Genomic DNA, 16,097 nt, shown 5'->3' with positions numbered 1-16,097 from the left:
ACCTGCCCCCACTTTCAGCCCCTGCAGGGTTTGGTTGTATCTACTCCCCTCTAAATTCTCATGGCCTACAGCTTTCACTTAAGAGAATACCATAGACTTTAGAATTGTGGTGTTGTTAAATATCAGAGAAAAAATTGGAAATGGAAAGGAAATGAAAATTTTACAGGGAACTGAATTTTTCTCCCTCTTTTCCATGAAAAGAAATAGAAAAATAATGATGAAAGAGAAGGACCAACAGCCCCTTTAGCTACTTCAAAAAAGCTCCAACTTCCAGCTCTTATTACCCAAACAGAAGGCAGATGGGGAGAGGTAAAAGGTCTTTGGGGCTTTCTCAAATTTGTCCTTTCAAACAAGTTTCTAAGTTGGAGGTAGGGTTAGGGTTTGGGTCACAGTTAATGATCTGTTGTTGGGGTCATGTTGAGATGCTCTTTTTATTTCTCCATTGACAGATCTGAGTTTAAAGATAGGAAGAAGACACAAACATCCTGCTTGAATCCTCCCTTCTTGTCCAGACCTTTCATTTTCAAATTTATATAGTGACAGAAACCTTATTTCAAATTCTTTTCCTTAGACCTCAAGTGATCTGCAAGTCCCTCTTTGTGACTCTAGTCTCCACATGGCAGCAGCTGATAATGTTGCCCTCACCCCTGTTGCTGTGGGATGACACCGCCAATAAATCAGTAAATGTTAGCAGGTAAGCTTTTTTTTTTAAAAAAATACAGACAGTTCTGGCTTTGCACAGCAATGAGGGAGTGTAAAGAACTATTAAATCCGAAACGGTTCAAAGCAACCTTAGCAATCAATGGAGAAAATCACAATTGTTTTGTGACTTAAATTTTTTGGTCAAAACATTAAAAACTCTCTTATTGTCAGTTATAAATGATTAAGGAAGTGAAAAAAATAGTAAAATTGATATATACTTGATACACTGTAATTTAAAACATTAGAAACATTGAGAATTAGTGTTTTATTTCTTTGTGAAATCTATCAGGAGTAGTTTGAAGAGTGTATGTGTCTTCTTATTGTCTAACTTATGATACAGAGCAAGGATCTTTTCTGTGCTGTGGTGAACTGTCATATTCCTTTCTAAGTGGGTCAACTTCCAACATTTTATCCTTTACACTCCCAGTATTGTGAAATCTCTCTGAGAATTCCTTTTATGTGAAATGTTTTGCTGGTGTCACTTCCTCTGGAACATCTTTATACTTTTTGTCACAACCTCTGTCTTCATTTACATAAAGAAGTTTATCTTCACTAAGTTCCTCTGGCTGCAGAGATAGAACTCCTCGAACAGTAGCGGGGTCAACAATCCCACAGTCAGCTATTTCTTCTAGAAATACATTTGCATCTGATTCAGAGTGAACTGCCAGTGTTACCATTTTTTATTTCTCTACTGCACTTTCATCTCTGTCAGACAATTCCCTCTTTTGATTATCCATTTTTATAAAATGTCCCATGGACTTATCAATGGGAGAAGAGAAGGCAGAACAGTCATACTCTTTGCCTTCTATATGTGAACTGAGTAACAGCTGCACAGTGGGCAATCACCAACAGACTTTGAAAGAAGTGATGTGATTGGTCACTGATCATGATGCACACCTGTGATTTACATAGTGATTTGTAGACTGAAGAGCTAGCAGTGAAGTTTTTACTTTATGCAGCTACTGACAATTAATTTACCATGGCAACTGAAAATTGACCTGTGTACTTGGAAGACTGGTATTATTTAGCTAAACTGTGATAACTGAAATTCCTTCATATTAGGACCATGCAAAGGAAAGACTGCCTGTACTTGAGATGCTTTCCCCTCTTAGCACTCTTTTCAGATATCACTCCCTCTGTCCAGAACACTCTCCCCTCAGCTCTCAAGGCTGGCTCTTTCTCATCCTTAGGCTGGGGGCTTAAATATCACCTCCTGTGAGATTCCTTCCTTGACTGTACTAAGTGGTCTCCACTTTGCTTTCATTTTGCTCATAACACTTGTCACAATTTTTAATATGTATTTATGTGTCTGTTTATTGCTTACTTTTCATCTCCCCATTAGATTATATGATCCAGGTTGTCAGGGATCCTACCTGTTTTCATTCATTAATATATCCCAGTGTTTATTGGGATATAGTAGGCATTCAAAAAATATTTCTTAAGTAAATGGGTAAATGAATGAGGCAGAAATAAATCAATTTGTATAAGAAATTCAGCCAATTTCTGGGAATAAATTTGGAGAGATTTTCCATGATGGATTTTCAATGTCCTGACTCAAGTCTGATGACAAAAAAAGATACCAAGAGCCCCTCAAACAGAATTAATGTTGAGGCAAGAGCAAGTATGGGCCATGGCCCAGGCTGAACGCAAGGCCTAAGAGTCATAGAGGAGAACTGACTGTGGCCTAGTACATTGCTAAAGCTTACATCCCCTAGGGCTCAACCACTCCAGTACAGTATTTGCACTACTGGGAACAATGGTTGGATATATGGATGTGAAACAAAAGCAATATAACCTTGGATCCTAAGGAAAGCAGTCTGAGTCAAGTACAAAAACCTGGAAAACTGGGAAGAGGACCTGGTGAGATAAGTTTGTGCCCATAGCACCATGAGGGCCAAATCCAAAGTACATTAATAATGAACTATACCAAAATTTTGGTTAGCTCTCTCCATGAACCCCTTTTGGACAGAATAAGTCCCCAGGGTTCTTGGGGACAAAAAGGGTGGAGAGGTAGGTCTGTACCTCTGTTGTACCAGCCTGTGAGTGCTCGAGTGGTTAACTGGAAACAGTTTTTTTAATTGTACCTCAACTGGTGAAGAGGGTCATGCTGTTTACACCACTGAAAAATCATTAGAGTAGTCACCACCGTTCTCAATTCTGTCCAGGAGGTGGGGCAGGAAATGTTGGCTTTGGGAAAAGAGCTGTTTTTCATAGATATCAAGAGCTAACCAGGAAAATTTATCACTGGAAGGAAAGCAAACACAATGGTTCCAGTTTAAATTCCTATCCTGTTTACTATGTCCTCACAGACCTCCCCTTGGCTCCAAAATGGAGCTGCCACTCCTTGTTCCCTAAGCTACTTAAAAATTAGAGGAAAGTAGACAAGCTCCACAGTTGTATCATGTTGGCTGAAATGCCTCCACCACAGGTCCCCCCATTTTTTGTGGTCTATATCAAGCATTTCCTGCTTTTGGGGGATAAACCCACGCTCAAGTTAGCCAGGTCAAACTGCTGGCGTCAGTGACTCTTCAGTTCTCAAAGAGACCCCATGCTTCAGTTGGAAGCTGCTTATTCTAGTTCATGAGCACCTGAACCAAGGCCAGAATCACTGTTTTAGTGTTCCCATAAAATGCTTGGTCTCCTTGTACTCAAGTGTGTCTCCTTGGTAAACCAGATCTAAACCACATTATCATTCTTCAGCCAACACATAACAGGAAGGATACAATATTGAAGAAAACAATGGGAACCATGAACAGATTTTCCGTCAAAACTGTCATTGCAGTCTAGTTGAAGCTAGAGCTTTTGAAAAAGGCAAGACTTGTTCATTACATTAATTTTATCCCTGGAAACCCCAAATTTCCGGGATTTCTCAACCCCAAATCACTGAATGCTAAGAAGTCAGGCCAAGGTAATAGTAGATCCTTCTGTTAGCTTTACCCAAATATCTTTCTAGCTAGAAAATGGAAGAGTATTCTCTATGGCAGAATGAAACCTTTCATTAATGGAATCTGCATTTTCCAACTGTAGTAAATTGTTTGGAGTAAGGAGGTGGGGGGACCTGGATATGTTCCCTTCTATAATTGTATTCTGTTGGAAGACAAAGTGCTTAATTTGAGTAAAATGTGGCTCATCATAAACTGACTTTTCCAGAATAGGAAAAAATTCAGTGTTAAATGATATTTTGATCCCCATGGAGAATTTGAGATAAAGACTTTAACTTCTGGAGGCATAAGAGAGGGCTAATACGCCTAATGGCTGAGATTTTGGTTTCTTTAACATTGCAAACTGATACAAAAGGCATACTTTCTTGATGTTTTTTTCTTCTTTACTGAGATATTTTGGTTATATCTTTAAAAAAAGGATATTGTGCAGGGGTAGATTGGCCAACTTGATCAATTTGGAAGGATCAAAATAGTCAAAGCAGTGGAATGAAAAGTGCAGTGGGTTTAAATATTCAAATTCAAGTCCTAGTTTACCCTATGACCTTGGGAAGATCATTTTCCATCTTTGGCCTTAGTCATCTGAAAAAGTAAGAAAATGAACTAAAAATCAGTAATTCTTCATGTCTTTGTCTTCCATAACACTCAGGCAGTTTATAAACACAAGATTTCCCACAGGCCACACAGAAGCCATCTGAATTCTCAGTGACCTAACTTTAATTTCATCCCTTTCTTTCCACCTTGGAAAGCCATATTGCAATGCATGCAAGGAAGAGCCACTCTATTTGCACAAAACCCTTGAATCTGATCCTATTGATTTGGGAAAAATGCCCAAATCATTTCTAAATTTTCTTCATTATTAATAACAATAATAATAATTTATTAATAAAAATATACTTGCAACCTTCCTCACTGTTGCCACATGTTCCTATGTGATCTAAATTACTATTGATAACTGGTTTCTAAGATACCTTAGATGGTCAATATTCAAAAATCATGGAACTTTCCCCTCAGCTGAAAATTGAAGCGTGGGATGAGAATTAGCTTTGTGCAGACCTACAGTCAAAGGGTTGGAAACCCGAAACTGTCGAAAATCTGTGGCTGCCTCTGTTTCTTTTATCAAAATTAGTAAATTTTGAAATTACTAAATTACTGAAAATAACAAACTAGAAATAAAACCCCAAGTCTACTGTTGGCCAAGAGAAATATCATGCACGACCCCATTCCATTCCTGGTCTCATGCCTTGTATAGTTCTCTGAAGTCAAGAAATAGGTTTTATAAAAGGCATTCATTTTCAGTTATGATGGAAAATGTGAATAATCAAAGAGAACTGTTTTCTCTCCTCTGCACAAGAGCACAGATGGCCTGTAATCACTCCGTCTGTGTGTCCACGTGTGTATAGATGGGCATGTGTGGGATGAAGGGGACATAATGAGATCTGTAAGCCCTTAGAGAGGTCTGGAATGAAATACCTGAAAACTAGTCACCTCCGGCTCCAATCCATAACCTCCACAGAATTGGGTGGCTTAGCTCAATATTCTCTGAAGGAATTTCTATTTGTGAGATGAAATTGAACCGCACTTACAAATTGGTCTTCTCTGATAAAGAAAGAGATTTTTTTAGTGGTTTCTTTAAAAGCTATAAGTGGTTTCCTTAATAGGCAACAAATCATAGGACACTGCCTATTATCCAAACACGCAGCCAGGCTCTAGGGCCTTGTTTGTGAGATGAAAAGCCTATGGAATGGGTGTTTTTAGCAGTCTTGGTGTCTGATCCTGTTGATTTTGTAAAAATAATGATGATGATGATGATGATGATGATGATGATAATGATAATAATAATAATAATAATAATAATAATTGACTAAAAATGATTGATCCTGTGCAGATGGCTTCAGCCTCCCTTGAGCAGTGATTTTTATCATATCTATGGCGCTATGGCTGCTCACTTCAAAACTGTGCAGTCCCTGTTTGGTAGCATTGCCAAACCCTAACCACAGAGTTCCTACTACTCTCTAGTGCTAAACTCATGTGGGACATTTTGTAACAAGGGCCCTCCACCTTTCCCAAGTGGGACGAGGAAAAAAAGGACCCCAAATCTCTGGAGAAGGCTGAAAATCAAAGTAAAAGTACCATACAGGCAGAGGTGACGGGGAGATGTTCTCTGTTGTTGAGGGGTCGTCAAAGGCTGTAGGTCTTATTGGAGATCAGCAATTCTGAATTCATCTAGCTGGCAGGTAAGTGTGGCTAACTAAAAGAGTAGGAAAGAAAAATACTCACGCTACATGAAAGTGACATCGTTTCAACGAAATGTCATTTTTCAATGGAGACTCATGTTCTTAAGTTTCTAATAACATGAGTGCTTCAAGGCTTTCATATTTTCAAATTGCAGGTATGGATTTGGGCTGATTTAGCCATGCTTTTGCCTTAGCCCCCAATCACTATGGGAGATGGCTAGCCAGGATTTTCAGAATTGTAGTCTGGCTACTAGATATAGAAAATAGAATATTAGTAAATACCAAAAATGCCTAAATATTTGGATGCAATTTTACTTGCAAAAATTTAACCTATACTAATGGTAAAAAATGAAATCAGTCATCACTGTGATTTTCAAAGACGAGTATAAGTTTAAGTTCCAAGCTTTGGTTATTCATTCAGTTGATAATTTCCAGCTCAGTGACGATTCTTTGTTAAAAACTATGGAATAAAATTTCATCACGCCTTTATCTGGTATAACTCAGTGGGATGGAATGAGAAAATAATGAACATTCATCTGTTGCGTTATAGTTTTCACACACATTATCTCGCTGATTATTGCTAGACTGTGACTTCATGTGTCTGGAATGAAATAGCTGATTTACCTTATTTACCTCTGTATCTCCAACACCTTGCTTAGGGCATGGCACGAAGTAGGTGCTCAATAAGTATTTATTAAATAAATGATTGAACCATCCCGTGATGTAGGCTGAGCAGTGATTACACTTTCTCCCATGTTATAGGTGAAGCGACACCGCAGGAAAGGTTAGTGGCTTGCTCAAGGTTGTATAGCCAGCGAGTTGAACCCAGTTATTTAGTCTCTAAAACCTGAGCTTTCCTTCAGATTCTGGGCTTCTGTGGTCTAACTCTGGCATTAATTAGTAAACCCCATAATCCCTCTGGGCCTCATTTACCTTATCTGTAAAATAAGAGAAGGCATTCTTCTGTGGCTCTGAGGCCCCAACTACATCTGACTCTATGGGCTTAATTTACAGTATTATTCACAGTGTTGGTCTGGCTTCTGAGTGACTGTCATGATGGAGTCCAGAGAGTCCAGAGCTGTCAGGTGGCCCAGAGAAGGGAGGCCCAGCGCCACTTCCTAACAGTGGGAGAAAACTTCAGTCTAGAAGCTTCCAATTTTAGAAGGTCATTGAGGTCGTTTTGAGGTTGGTTTAGGTTGTAAAGAGGCATTGGGAAAATTCAAATTGTTAACATGCAACTACTCTAGGAGCTCTCTAGCAACAGTGTCCGAATTTGATGGCCTTGCTTAATTCATCACCCCTGTCCCTGTCCCCACAGACACACTCCACGCCATCTTCCACCATACGCATGCCCAATGACTCTGAGCAGGATATAGTTTTTATAATGAATTCGTCAGAGATGGACTCCTTTCACATGCTATGAACAATTTCAGAAATAGATTTCAGATTTGGATTTTATTCCCAAAATATCATTATCCTCATCACATACAAGGCTTCTTTGCAGCAGCTTTGTAAATATTTATCTAGCCATTCTTTGGGATCAGTTTTTCCAAAGAGCAAGTCAGTCCCCATGCCCTAGAATGATATATTGTTTTCAAACAAACCCAAATACAAGCTGAAGGCCCTGTGCAAATTAGTTCCTCTAATTTCCTGCAGCCAGTTGCTCCTTTAGAATGTACACAAATGGAAGATGTCAAGAACATTTAGTCTGTTATACCTGCCACAATTACCCCCACCCCCTACCCTCCGGCGCCCAGTGAAATCTGATTACAGGGGACTGAGCAATGAAAGCTCAGCTGGAATTAGAGACAGCTGTCTCCAATAAGGGTCGAGCCTGGCACTACACCCTGCAGAAAGAGGCTGTGGGAGGCTGCACTCCTCTGCAGAATAGAATTTCATTTATCACCATGGTTCCGAAGTCAGACTCAACTCTCCGACCATCACTTACCGAAAATTTCGAACCACGAATCTGGGACCATTTCTAAGAGCTGCATTGTTCAACAGAATCCTGAAATTAAACAGCATCTTCTTTTGACAGTGTAAAGGATGATTCTGTTCTCCTGCAAACGCCTCACCAAGGTCGCCAGTGGGGTCCACGTGAAAGCTAAGAATGCTTCCAATTGCAGTGAGAGAGCAAAGGTAACATCACACTTCAACTACCTTATCAAATTCCTGGTTAGAGATACTGCAGGGCAGGGTACAGGAGCGTTTGAACTTTAAGCCAAGCTCCACCGCTGTGTATTTTTTTTTTTTTGAGAAGGAATCCTGACTCTTTTGGTGCCCAGACGCCTCATTTTTCATAATATATTTATGCTGTCACATACTTGTACAAAATCAATTGACAAGTACTCATTGAGCGGATAATATATGCAAGACACTTCAGTGCTGGCTGCTATGAAGGTACATAGAAATAACTCACTCAGAAAATGTGAATTGGCAGTGCAAAACCCCAGGTGTAGACGTGACACTGAGTATTTCCAGGGGTATCACTTTCCTACCTCTAAGGCCCAGACTTTCCACAAAAACAAATAGGAAGATGTATCCTGGAAGCTATATATATACATATATATATATATATATATTTGGTAGAAAGAAGCTGGAGTGGGGATAGAGATGCAGTTAAAAAAAATCTCAGTCCTGGAGCTTCCATTGTGCCTTGCACATAGTAGGTCTTCAATAAATAAGGAGTTGCCTATTAATTAGAGCAGAAACCCATAATCTGCAGAAGTGAGGAGGGGGTTACCAAATGTTCCTCCCCTGGCAGCCTCTTCGGATCACTCAGGGGCCATCTCAAGCTTCACACTCATTCATTCATCCAAAGTTATAAATGGGATATTTTCCAAATCTATTCTGTGTCAGATACTGGGCTAAGCTGGAATTTCAGAAAAGGAAGATGATCTCACCTTTGCAGAGTTTACAGCTCAGTAAAGGTCACAGATTTGTAAAGAAATATCCATAATACAAGCCCATAGGGGAGGTCCAGATAAAGTGCCCATTGCGGGGAAGAGGGCATACTCTAAGCTGGGAAGGGTGGGAGGCAAGGGAGGAGGGCAAGGGAAGCACTTGCTAGACATTTGTGGAATGCAAAAAAACAAGTGTCATTTCAAAACCAATTATGGCCACTTCAGGGGCAGGGATGGTCGTGATGTCATAATTCATATTAGCAGGGAAGTGAATCTTGGCACTGTTCTTTCCTACTTACAGAGACTGATGTGGGATAAAGAGAGGGAAAGACAAATTCCCAAACCTCTGCCACATCTTCTGTTCTGGAAAGATTATTCCAGGCAGAAGCAAGTGTTTGCAGAGGCATGGAGGTGAGAAGGCATATAGCAAATGCTCCGCGTGGGAGAATAGTTGGCTGCTTTGTTTGAAAGGACCACCTTAAAGTATCATTGAAGAGACAAAACGGGCCCATTGTTGGATAGGTTTTAGAGAGCAAATTTGCTCTACCTAATACAGGAAAGGAAAGTGGATGTTTGCAGGGAGATTAAAAGAGAAGAGGTTAAACTGCATGCTAACACAAAGCCCATATCTTCAGTCAAGTGTGCTACCTACACAAACAGTTCATATGAACAATGCTTGGAGAGAAATCAAGAAGTGTCTGCAGTGCTGTGGTAGGGAATGTGGGCAGCACTTTTGAGATGCCAAAGCAACACAGAAACCCTTAGTTCTATGGAAGTAGGAGTCAGTCCCCCAGAAAGGACTAAGAAAAACTTAAATGCCCCCAGAACCCCCACAGAGATGGGAAGAGAGGAGTGTACCATAAGTGGGATAAGCTGAAAGGCAAGTTCACTGAATCTCAAAAGACAAACATCTCAACGGACATCTGGGTCATAGGTGGAAAAACACCATACAGGGTTTGACATTCATCCTCAGAATACATTCAGGTGCTCTTCTTGACCCACTGTGTGACTCCTCTCATATCTCTTCGACTGCCCGGTTTAGCTCCAGACCTAGTTCCCTATGTTCACCCAGCCCTCTATTCACTCATTTCTCTCTGCTACCAACAATTGTAGGTCGGGTCTCTGTGCTGGGTAGGCTCTGAGGGATATAGTGATAACCAGGAATGATGAGTCTCTTCCCACATGGAGTTCACCATTTGGAATGACTTCAGGTCACAACTTCTGTGTCGGTTCCCTGACCCCATGACCCTAACCAAGAGAGTAAGGCTTGTTTCCTGCTCCCTTGCCTCAGGCCCTGTGGAACCTCCAACTTGACTTATCCCTCATCCAGCTTCCCTGGGGTTGGGGATTAGATGGGGTTCCTGGAGGACATGGCACTGATCCATGATGAATTGGGAAGAATTGGGGAATTGTCAAAACTAGAGGAGGCTACAAAGGATATTAGAGCAAAGGATGGAAGCTGTGAGTAGACCTAGAGGAAGAAACAAATAGGGTGTGTGGGGTACCAACAACTGGAGGGTGAATCCACTCCATCATTGACAATTTAAATGAAGCACTGCACCACCAAGCCTACTATGAAAAACACAAAACCTTTAGTGTCCATGTCCTGCCTGTACCTCCTTGGTCTTCCTCTGCATACCTGCTGCTTCTTAATGCACATGCCCACAGCTCACTGGCTGAGGGTAAACACCTCAGACTCGTCATCCCGGTGTGGGCAACCTCACACACAGTGTCTTACACACTTGTCCGAAGGTCCTCAGTGGGACTAAGCCTCCATTGCCCACAGTAATAACCTGCTGATCAGTGTGCCCTTTATTAGCTGCCTTCCTTCACTGTCTCACTTCCCTCCCTCCCCTACATGTACTTCCTGGGATCATCTCCCAAATGAACCACTTGAACCCAAATCCCATTCTCAATGTCTGTCTCTGTGGGAACCCAATCTTTGCCCAGGTCTACCCTCTCAACAATTTTTCAATGCTCTGCTCCTTATTTTTCTCCCAGGCCCTCCTATCTCTGATTTGGTACCTGGGCTTTCAAGTGTCAACATCTTTGTACCCTCTACCATAGGAAACATTCACTCTCAGATTTGTCACGGTTACCCTACAACTGGTGGTATGCTGGTAAATATTTAATAATCAGCTCTTCAAAAAACAAACAAAGCTCTGATTGGTGGCATTGACCAACTTGTCTGATATAAATTCTCTTACCATGGACAGCTTCAAGCTGCCAAAGTGACATCACTGAACACAGAGTTGGAAAGAGAGGCCTTCAGATTGGCTCTTGTAAGTCATTGTGAGCTGGCTCCAATAACCATTGCCAACAACTCCCACCAAAAAGGAGAATTCTCTCAAGATTAGGAAAGGAATAATGGAACCAGATTGTTGAGGGCCTTGAAATCCAGATTATGGAGCTAAGAATTTAATCTACAGTCAAAGGAAGATTATTAAAGTTTTAGAAGTGGAGCAGACAAGGGGACATATGTCATTATCTGCATTGTGTTTTAAAAAACTTAATCCAGCACCACTGTGTAAGAAGTACAGTGGGGATAAAATGGAGGCCAAGAGACAGAGGTTATTGTGTTATAATAAGGGCCTGAGCACATACTGGGGCTGTGGAAATAGAAAACTAGGGGTGGATTTAAGAGAGATTTAGGGATTAGAATCCACCTATCAGAACAATTGGTTGGATATTCAGAGAAAGGAGGTGGAAAAGCTAATGAGACTCCAGGATTTCAAGTTTATCCTATCACATTTGAGTCTAAAATTCCAAATAGCCAAATGACACCTTTGGGTGTTAGTTTCCTGACATTTAAAATTTGTAAGCATCACATATGAACTTTCAATATTTCTTTGAAATTGCTACTCTGCTTCCCTAGTGAAATCTAAACACTGAAGAGGGAATCAATATTATGTAAAAGAAAGACTTATGGGAAGGATGGTTGAAGATCAGATGGGATCTCTGGCTGAGTCACTAGCTGTTGATGAATTTGACCAAGTCACTTGACTCCTCTAAGACCCTCAGACTCCTCATCTGTCCAGCTAAATGTTTTATAAAAATGGGCTATTACACTGCTTGGGAAACTTAAACCTGCTAACCAAACATGAGGTATAGTGTCTAAGAGTCTTGACATAGCTATTGCCAAAGATCTATTGCAAATTTGAGCTCTGTGCAAATAAGACATATGGCTGTTACTGCAGTAAGAAGTTCTGTTTATTTCAAAGTGTTGCTAATTACATAAATACTTTTTATAGCTGGTTGTCTGGAGTCTTAAGATCTTGAGAAACCACAGTATTTGCATGCAGTACACACTTTAGTTACAGGCTCTGCAGGATTGTTTCTGGTAATCTATCTTCCACTGGATGTGAATAAAGACACATGTATTCCTGTCTGAGACCAGTAGCCATCCTGTGACCATGAGGAGAAGCAGCCTTAGGATGAAACTGCGATTTGGCAGAGTGAAGCAAGAAGGAATCTTAGTCATTCATAACATCCTTGGGTTGTAAAAGCAACCAACCTCATGACTCTCCCTACCACTGGACACCTTGTTACGTCCTTTTTGCTTAAGTCACTCTGAATTGGGGGTTTTGCTACTTGCAGTCAAATGCATGCTAACTAATACATAATTAGGCTTAGGTTTTTGAAGGTTTATTTCTACTGTAACAACAGGGAAAAAGTGATGTCTTTCAAAGGTGTGGATTCTACTTCAGAACTTATCATTTACTGGTTGAATGACCTTGGCCAAGTCAGTTTCCTTACCAGCAGATGGAAACAGTATTCTTTTTCTCACCTTTTTTTTTTTGGTTAAATGAATCTATTTGATATGCTTTGTTATTTTTACATTTTTAAAATTAGCATACAGTAAACTCAACTTTTTTTTTGGTGCACAGTGCTATGAGTTGTCACACATCTATAGATTCATGTAACCACCACCACAGTCAGAATACAAAACAGTTCCATCTCTTCCCCAAACTCTCCCTTAAATCCTTTTGCAGTCACACCCTCTTCTCACCACTAATTCCTGGCATATTGATCTTTCTCTCTCTTTATACCTTTGCCATTTCCAGCATGTAACATAGATGGACTCATACAGTATGTGATCTTTTGAGACTGATTTCTTTCATTCAGCATAATGCCTCTGAGATTCATCTGCATTGCTGTGTTTCTCATTATTTTGTTCCTCTTTTTTGCTGACTAGTCTTCCACTGTATGGATAGATCATCGTTTGTTTATCCAGTCCCCATGAAAGGACATTTGGGTTGTTTCCTGGTCTTGGAACTTATACACAGAGCTGCTACAAACATTTATGTATAGGTTTTTGTGGGAACATACATTTTTATTTCTCTAGGGTAAATATTTAGGAGTAGAATGGCTGGATTATACGGTAAGTGTATGTTTAACTTTTAAAGAAACTGCCGAAGTATTTTCCAGAGTGGCTGTACCATTTTGCAGTTCCCCCAGTGATGTATGAGAGCTCCGATTGCTCCATGTCCTTGTCAGCACTTGGTTTTGTCAGTATTTTTCGTGGTTGCCACCCAGATAGGTATGTAGTGATTTCTGTGGTTTTAATTTGCATTTCCCTAAAGGCTAATAATGCTGAGTATCTTTCCATGTGCCATTCATACATCTTCTTTGGTGAAGTATCTGTTTGTTGTTTAATTGTTTGTTTTCTTATTTTTTAGTTTTGAGCATTCTTTATATATTCTGGAGACAAGACTTTTATTGAACATATGATTTGCAAATATTTTCTCCCAGACTGTAACTTATGTTTTCATTCCCCTGATGGGGTCTTTTGCAGAGCAAAAGTTTTAAATTTTGATCAAGTTCTTTTTATGGATTACACTGTCAATGCTGTATCTATGAACTCTTTGCCTAACCCAAAGTCACAGAGATTTTTTTCCTACGTCTTCTGAAATTTTTAGAGCCTTGCAAATTACATTGAGATCTATGATCCATTTTCAGTTAATTTTTGTCTAAGGTATAGGGTTTAGGTTGAGGAGTGTTTTTTTGGGAGGAGGGGAGAGGCATAAGAATGTCCAATTTCCCTTTTCTTAAGAGATCTCTGTGTCCTAGGTCATATCTAATTGGTGAAGAATCAAAAAAAAATCCTTTGTGTTAATGTCCCTGGAGTCCTTCATAAACTGTAAACCTGTGTCCTGTTATAAGAATGTATTCTTATGTGGCTTGGATCTGCACGGGAATTGGCAAAAGAAAGTAAATTAGAATTATGATAGTGAAGTAAATCACTCATCAGCTGGCTACTATTATGTTCCTCTCCACTTGTAAATATGTCAACCACAGAGCTCCTGATAATCTGAAAATTACTTTTTAATTAACAGATGGTAATGGGACTTTGTCAAAATATTGATTCAGGGGTGTTTTCTTGCTACATCACTGCTAAGTATTTGTTCAAACATGTAGGCCCTCAGGGAAGTTGGAAATCAGTGAAGATTATCTCTGATCCGCTCTCCACCCCCTTTCCCACCATACCCTTTCAACTGAGGCATATGAAAAGGGTAGACAGGGTCCTCCATGAAGACCAGAATTCTGAACCAGAGTGTGAAATGCTGATCATCAAATTCAAGTGTAATCTCTCTTCTCTGTTGTCTTATAAACCACATGTCCATTGAAGTCATTCTTCTGTTAATCATTTACTCCGGCAGTTGTTGATTTTAAACAGAGCCTAGAATTTTTTAGAGCTTAGACAGGGACAAAAAGCTTGAGTTTTCAAACCTGGTGCTCTTTATTTTGTAATCTGGTAAATTTAAGTGTTCGAAAACAAGATTGGGAAATTTAGACACAATTTATGAGGTAGGAAAAGGGTAAATAAATATGATCCCACCTTTATGTCAGTCAGATGAGTTGCAGAAGGCAAGGTTATCTTTCATGAGCACACTTTTATTTGCTCAAGCTCCCACCCAGAATCCTACAGCCATCTCTTCCCCCATAGGCTGATTCCAATTCCTCCCCTTGGAAGCACAGAGGTCAAGTTGTGCATAAAGGAGATTTATTAGCAGACCAAAGGCTATCGGGCATTAAGCAAACAAGGAAATCACAGAGGTTCAAAGTTCACAGTGTCTCGACAATTATCTCTGAGGCTCCCTAGGACTGCCAGATACTTCTAGAGTCTGAGTGATCTGGGGGCCCTGTGAGGCTATTGGCATTGCTTGCTGCTGCCCAGGGCTTGGTTTAGAAGCACTGTCCCAGTAATAAGTTCCGTAGCGATATTCTCCCCTTGGGCTTAGGACACGCATACTGAATATTCTCAAAAACCACTGCTTAGTGAATGCCTTCCCTGCCCATTTCTAGTTCTTGGTGAAAGCTACAGTCATGTTTGTGGTTGGTACCTCTCTCCAGATACTACTTGAGAAGTCCTCTTGATCTGCCTTTTTGTATTTGGCCACATCTACTAAACAAGGGCTCTGCCCTCACCTTAAGCAAATAGGTAAACACGGCCTTCTCTTAAGGCTACTCCACTAGTAACAATTTTGCAGCTTATAAACATGGGACCTACCCAGGGTATGGAAGATAAACTATGGGAATCTTGTCTCCAAAACAAGAGAGAAACAAGCCCTTTTCCTGGAGCTTTTCTGAGTCTTTGGAGTCTGAGTTGTGGGGATTGGGCACTTACCATTACCATTTCATCCTCCAGAATTCTTTCACTGGAGTTCAGCATCCCTTCTGTTAGAGAATCAGGAAATTCATGGATTGTCTGGTGATCCTCGATTGTTACGCAGTGTGTTACCATTAAGGAATAAACCAATCACCTGGGAAGCAATATAAGGAGACCTAATCTAGTGATGTAGGAGTCAGTCCGTTACTGCTGGAGAGCTCTTCATCATGAGCAAATTCCTCAGCCTCCCTAAGCCTCAATTTCCTCTTCTATAACTGGGGGTACTAGCAACTCCTATGTCATGGCTTTGTTGTTTAGATGAAGTGTGGTCATGGATATAGAGTACCATAGCACAGTACCTGGCTCGGGGTTCAATAAATGTTAGCTTTTATTGGTTACTCCCATCAGTACGCATGGTAAGAGCCCCCACTCCTGTCCCAGTTGTTGGCTTATTATAGTCACTTTCCTAGAAATAAAAGTGTAGAGGTGCCCTGCTTTTTTTCACCATAGTCCTCTAAACTAATCAAAAATAAGAAACAAAAACGACGCTTCTCACTGAGGACCTATGATGTGTTTTCTTCTCTCTTTTCCTTTTCCCTCTAAATATGATGGGAAAACCAGGGACTTTATTTGCACTCAGTACTTCAACTGCCTAACTGTTCAAGTTTCTAATCTTTTATTGTCTGATAATTTTCCTTCTGAAACC

At 40.3% G+C, this 16,097-nt stretch overlaps 1 protein-coding gene across 1 annotated transcript in view; it reads right to left on the bottom strand.

The window, feature by feature from the left end:
- OTC (ornithine transcarbamylase) overlaps nucleotides 1–7,903 on the bottom strand; it is a 55,381-nt gene extending 47,478 nt beyond the window's left edge. Inside the window, exon 1 of the mRNA XM_006211834.3 lies at nucleotides 7,827–7,903. Within this exon, the coding sequence (XP_006211896.1) occupies nucleotides 7,827–7,903 (77 nt within the window). The remainder of the gene's footprint in view (nucleotides 1–7,826) is intronic.
- Between the last annotated feature and the right edge of the window lie 8,194 nt (nucleotides 7,904–16,097).

The sequence above is a fragment of the Vicugna pacos genome, chromosome X, assembly GCF_048564905.1.
Source record: "Vicugna pacos chromosome X, VicPac4, whole genome shotgun sequence".
Lineage (NCBI taxonomy): Eukaryota > Metazoa > Chordata > Mammalia > Artiodactyla > Camelidae > Vicugna > Vicugna pacos.
This window is presented reverse-complemented; position numbering and strand designations above follow the sequence as displayed.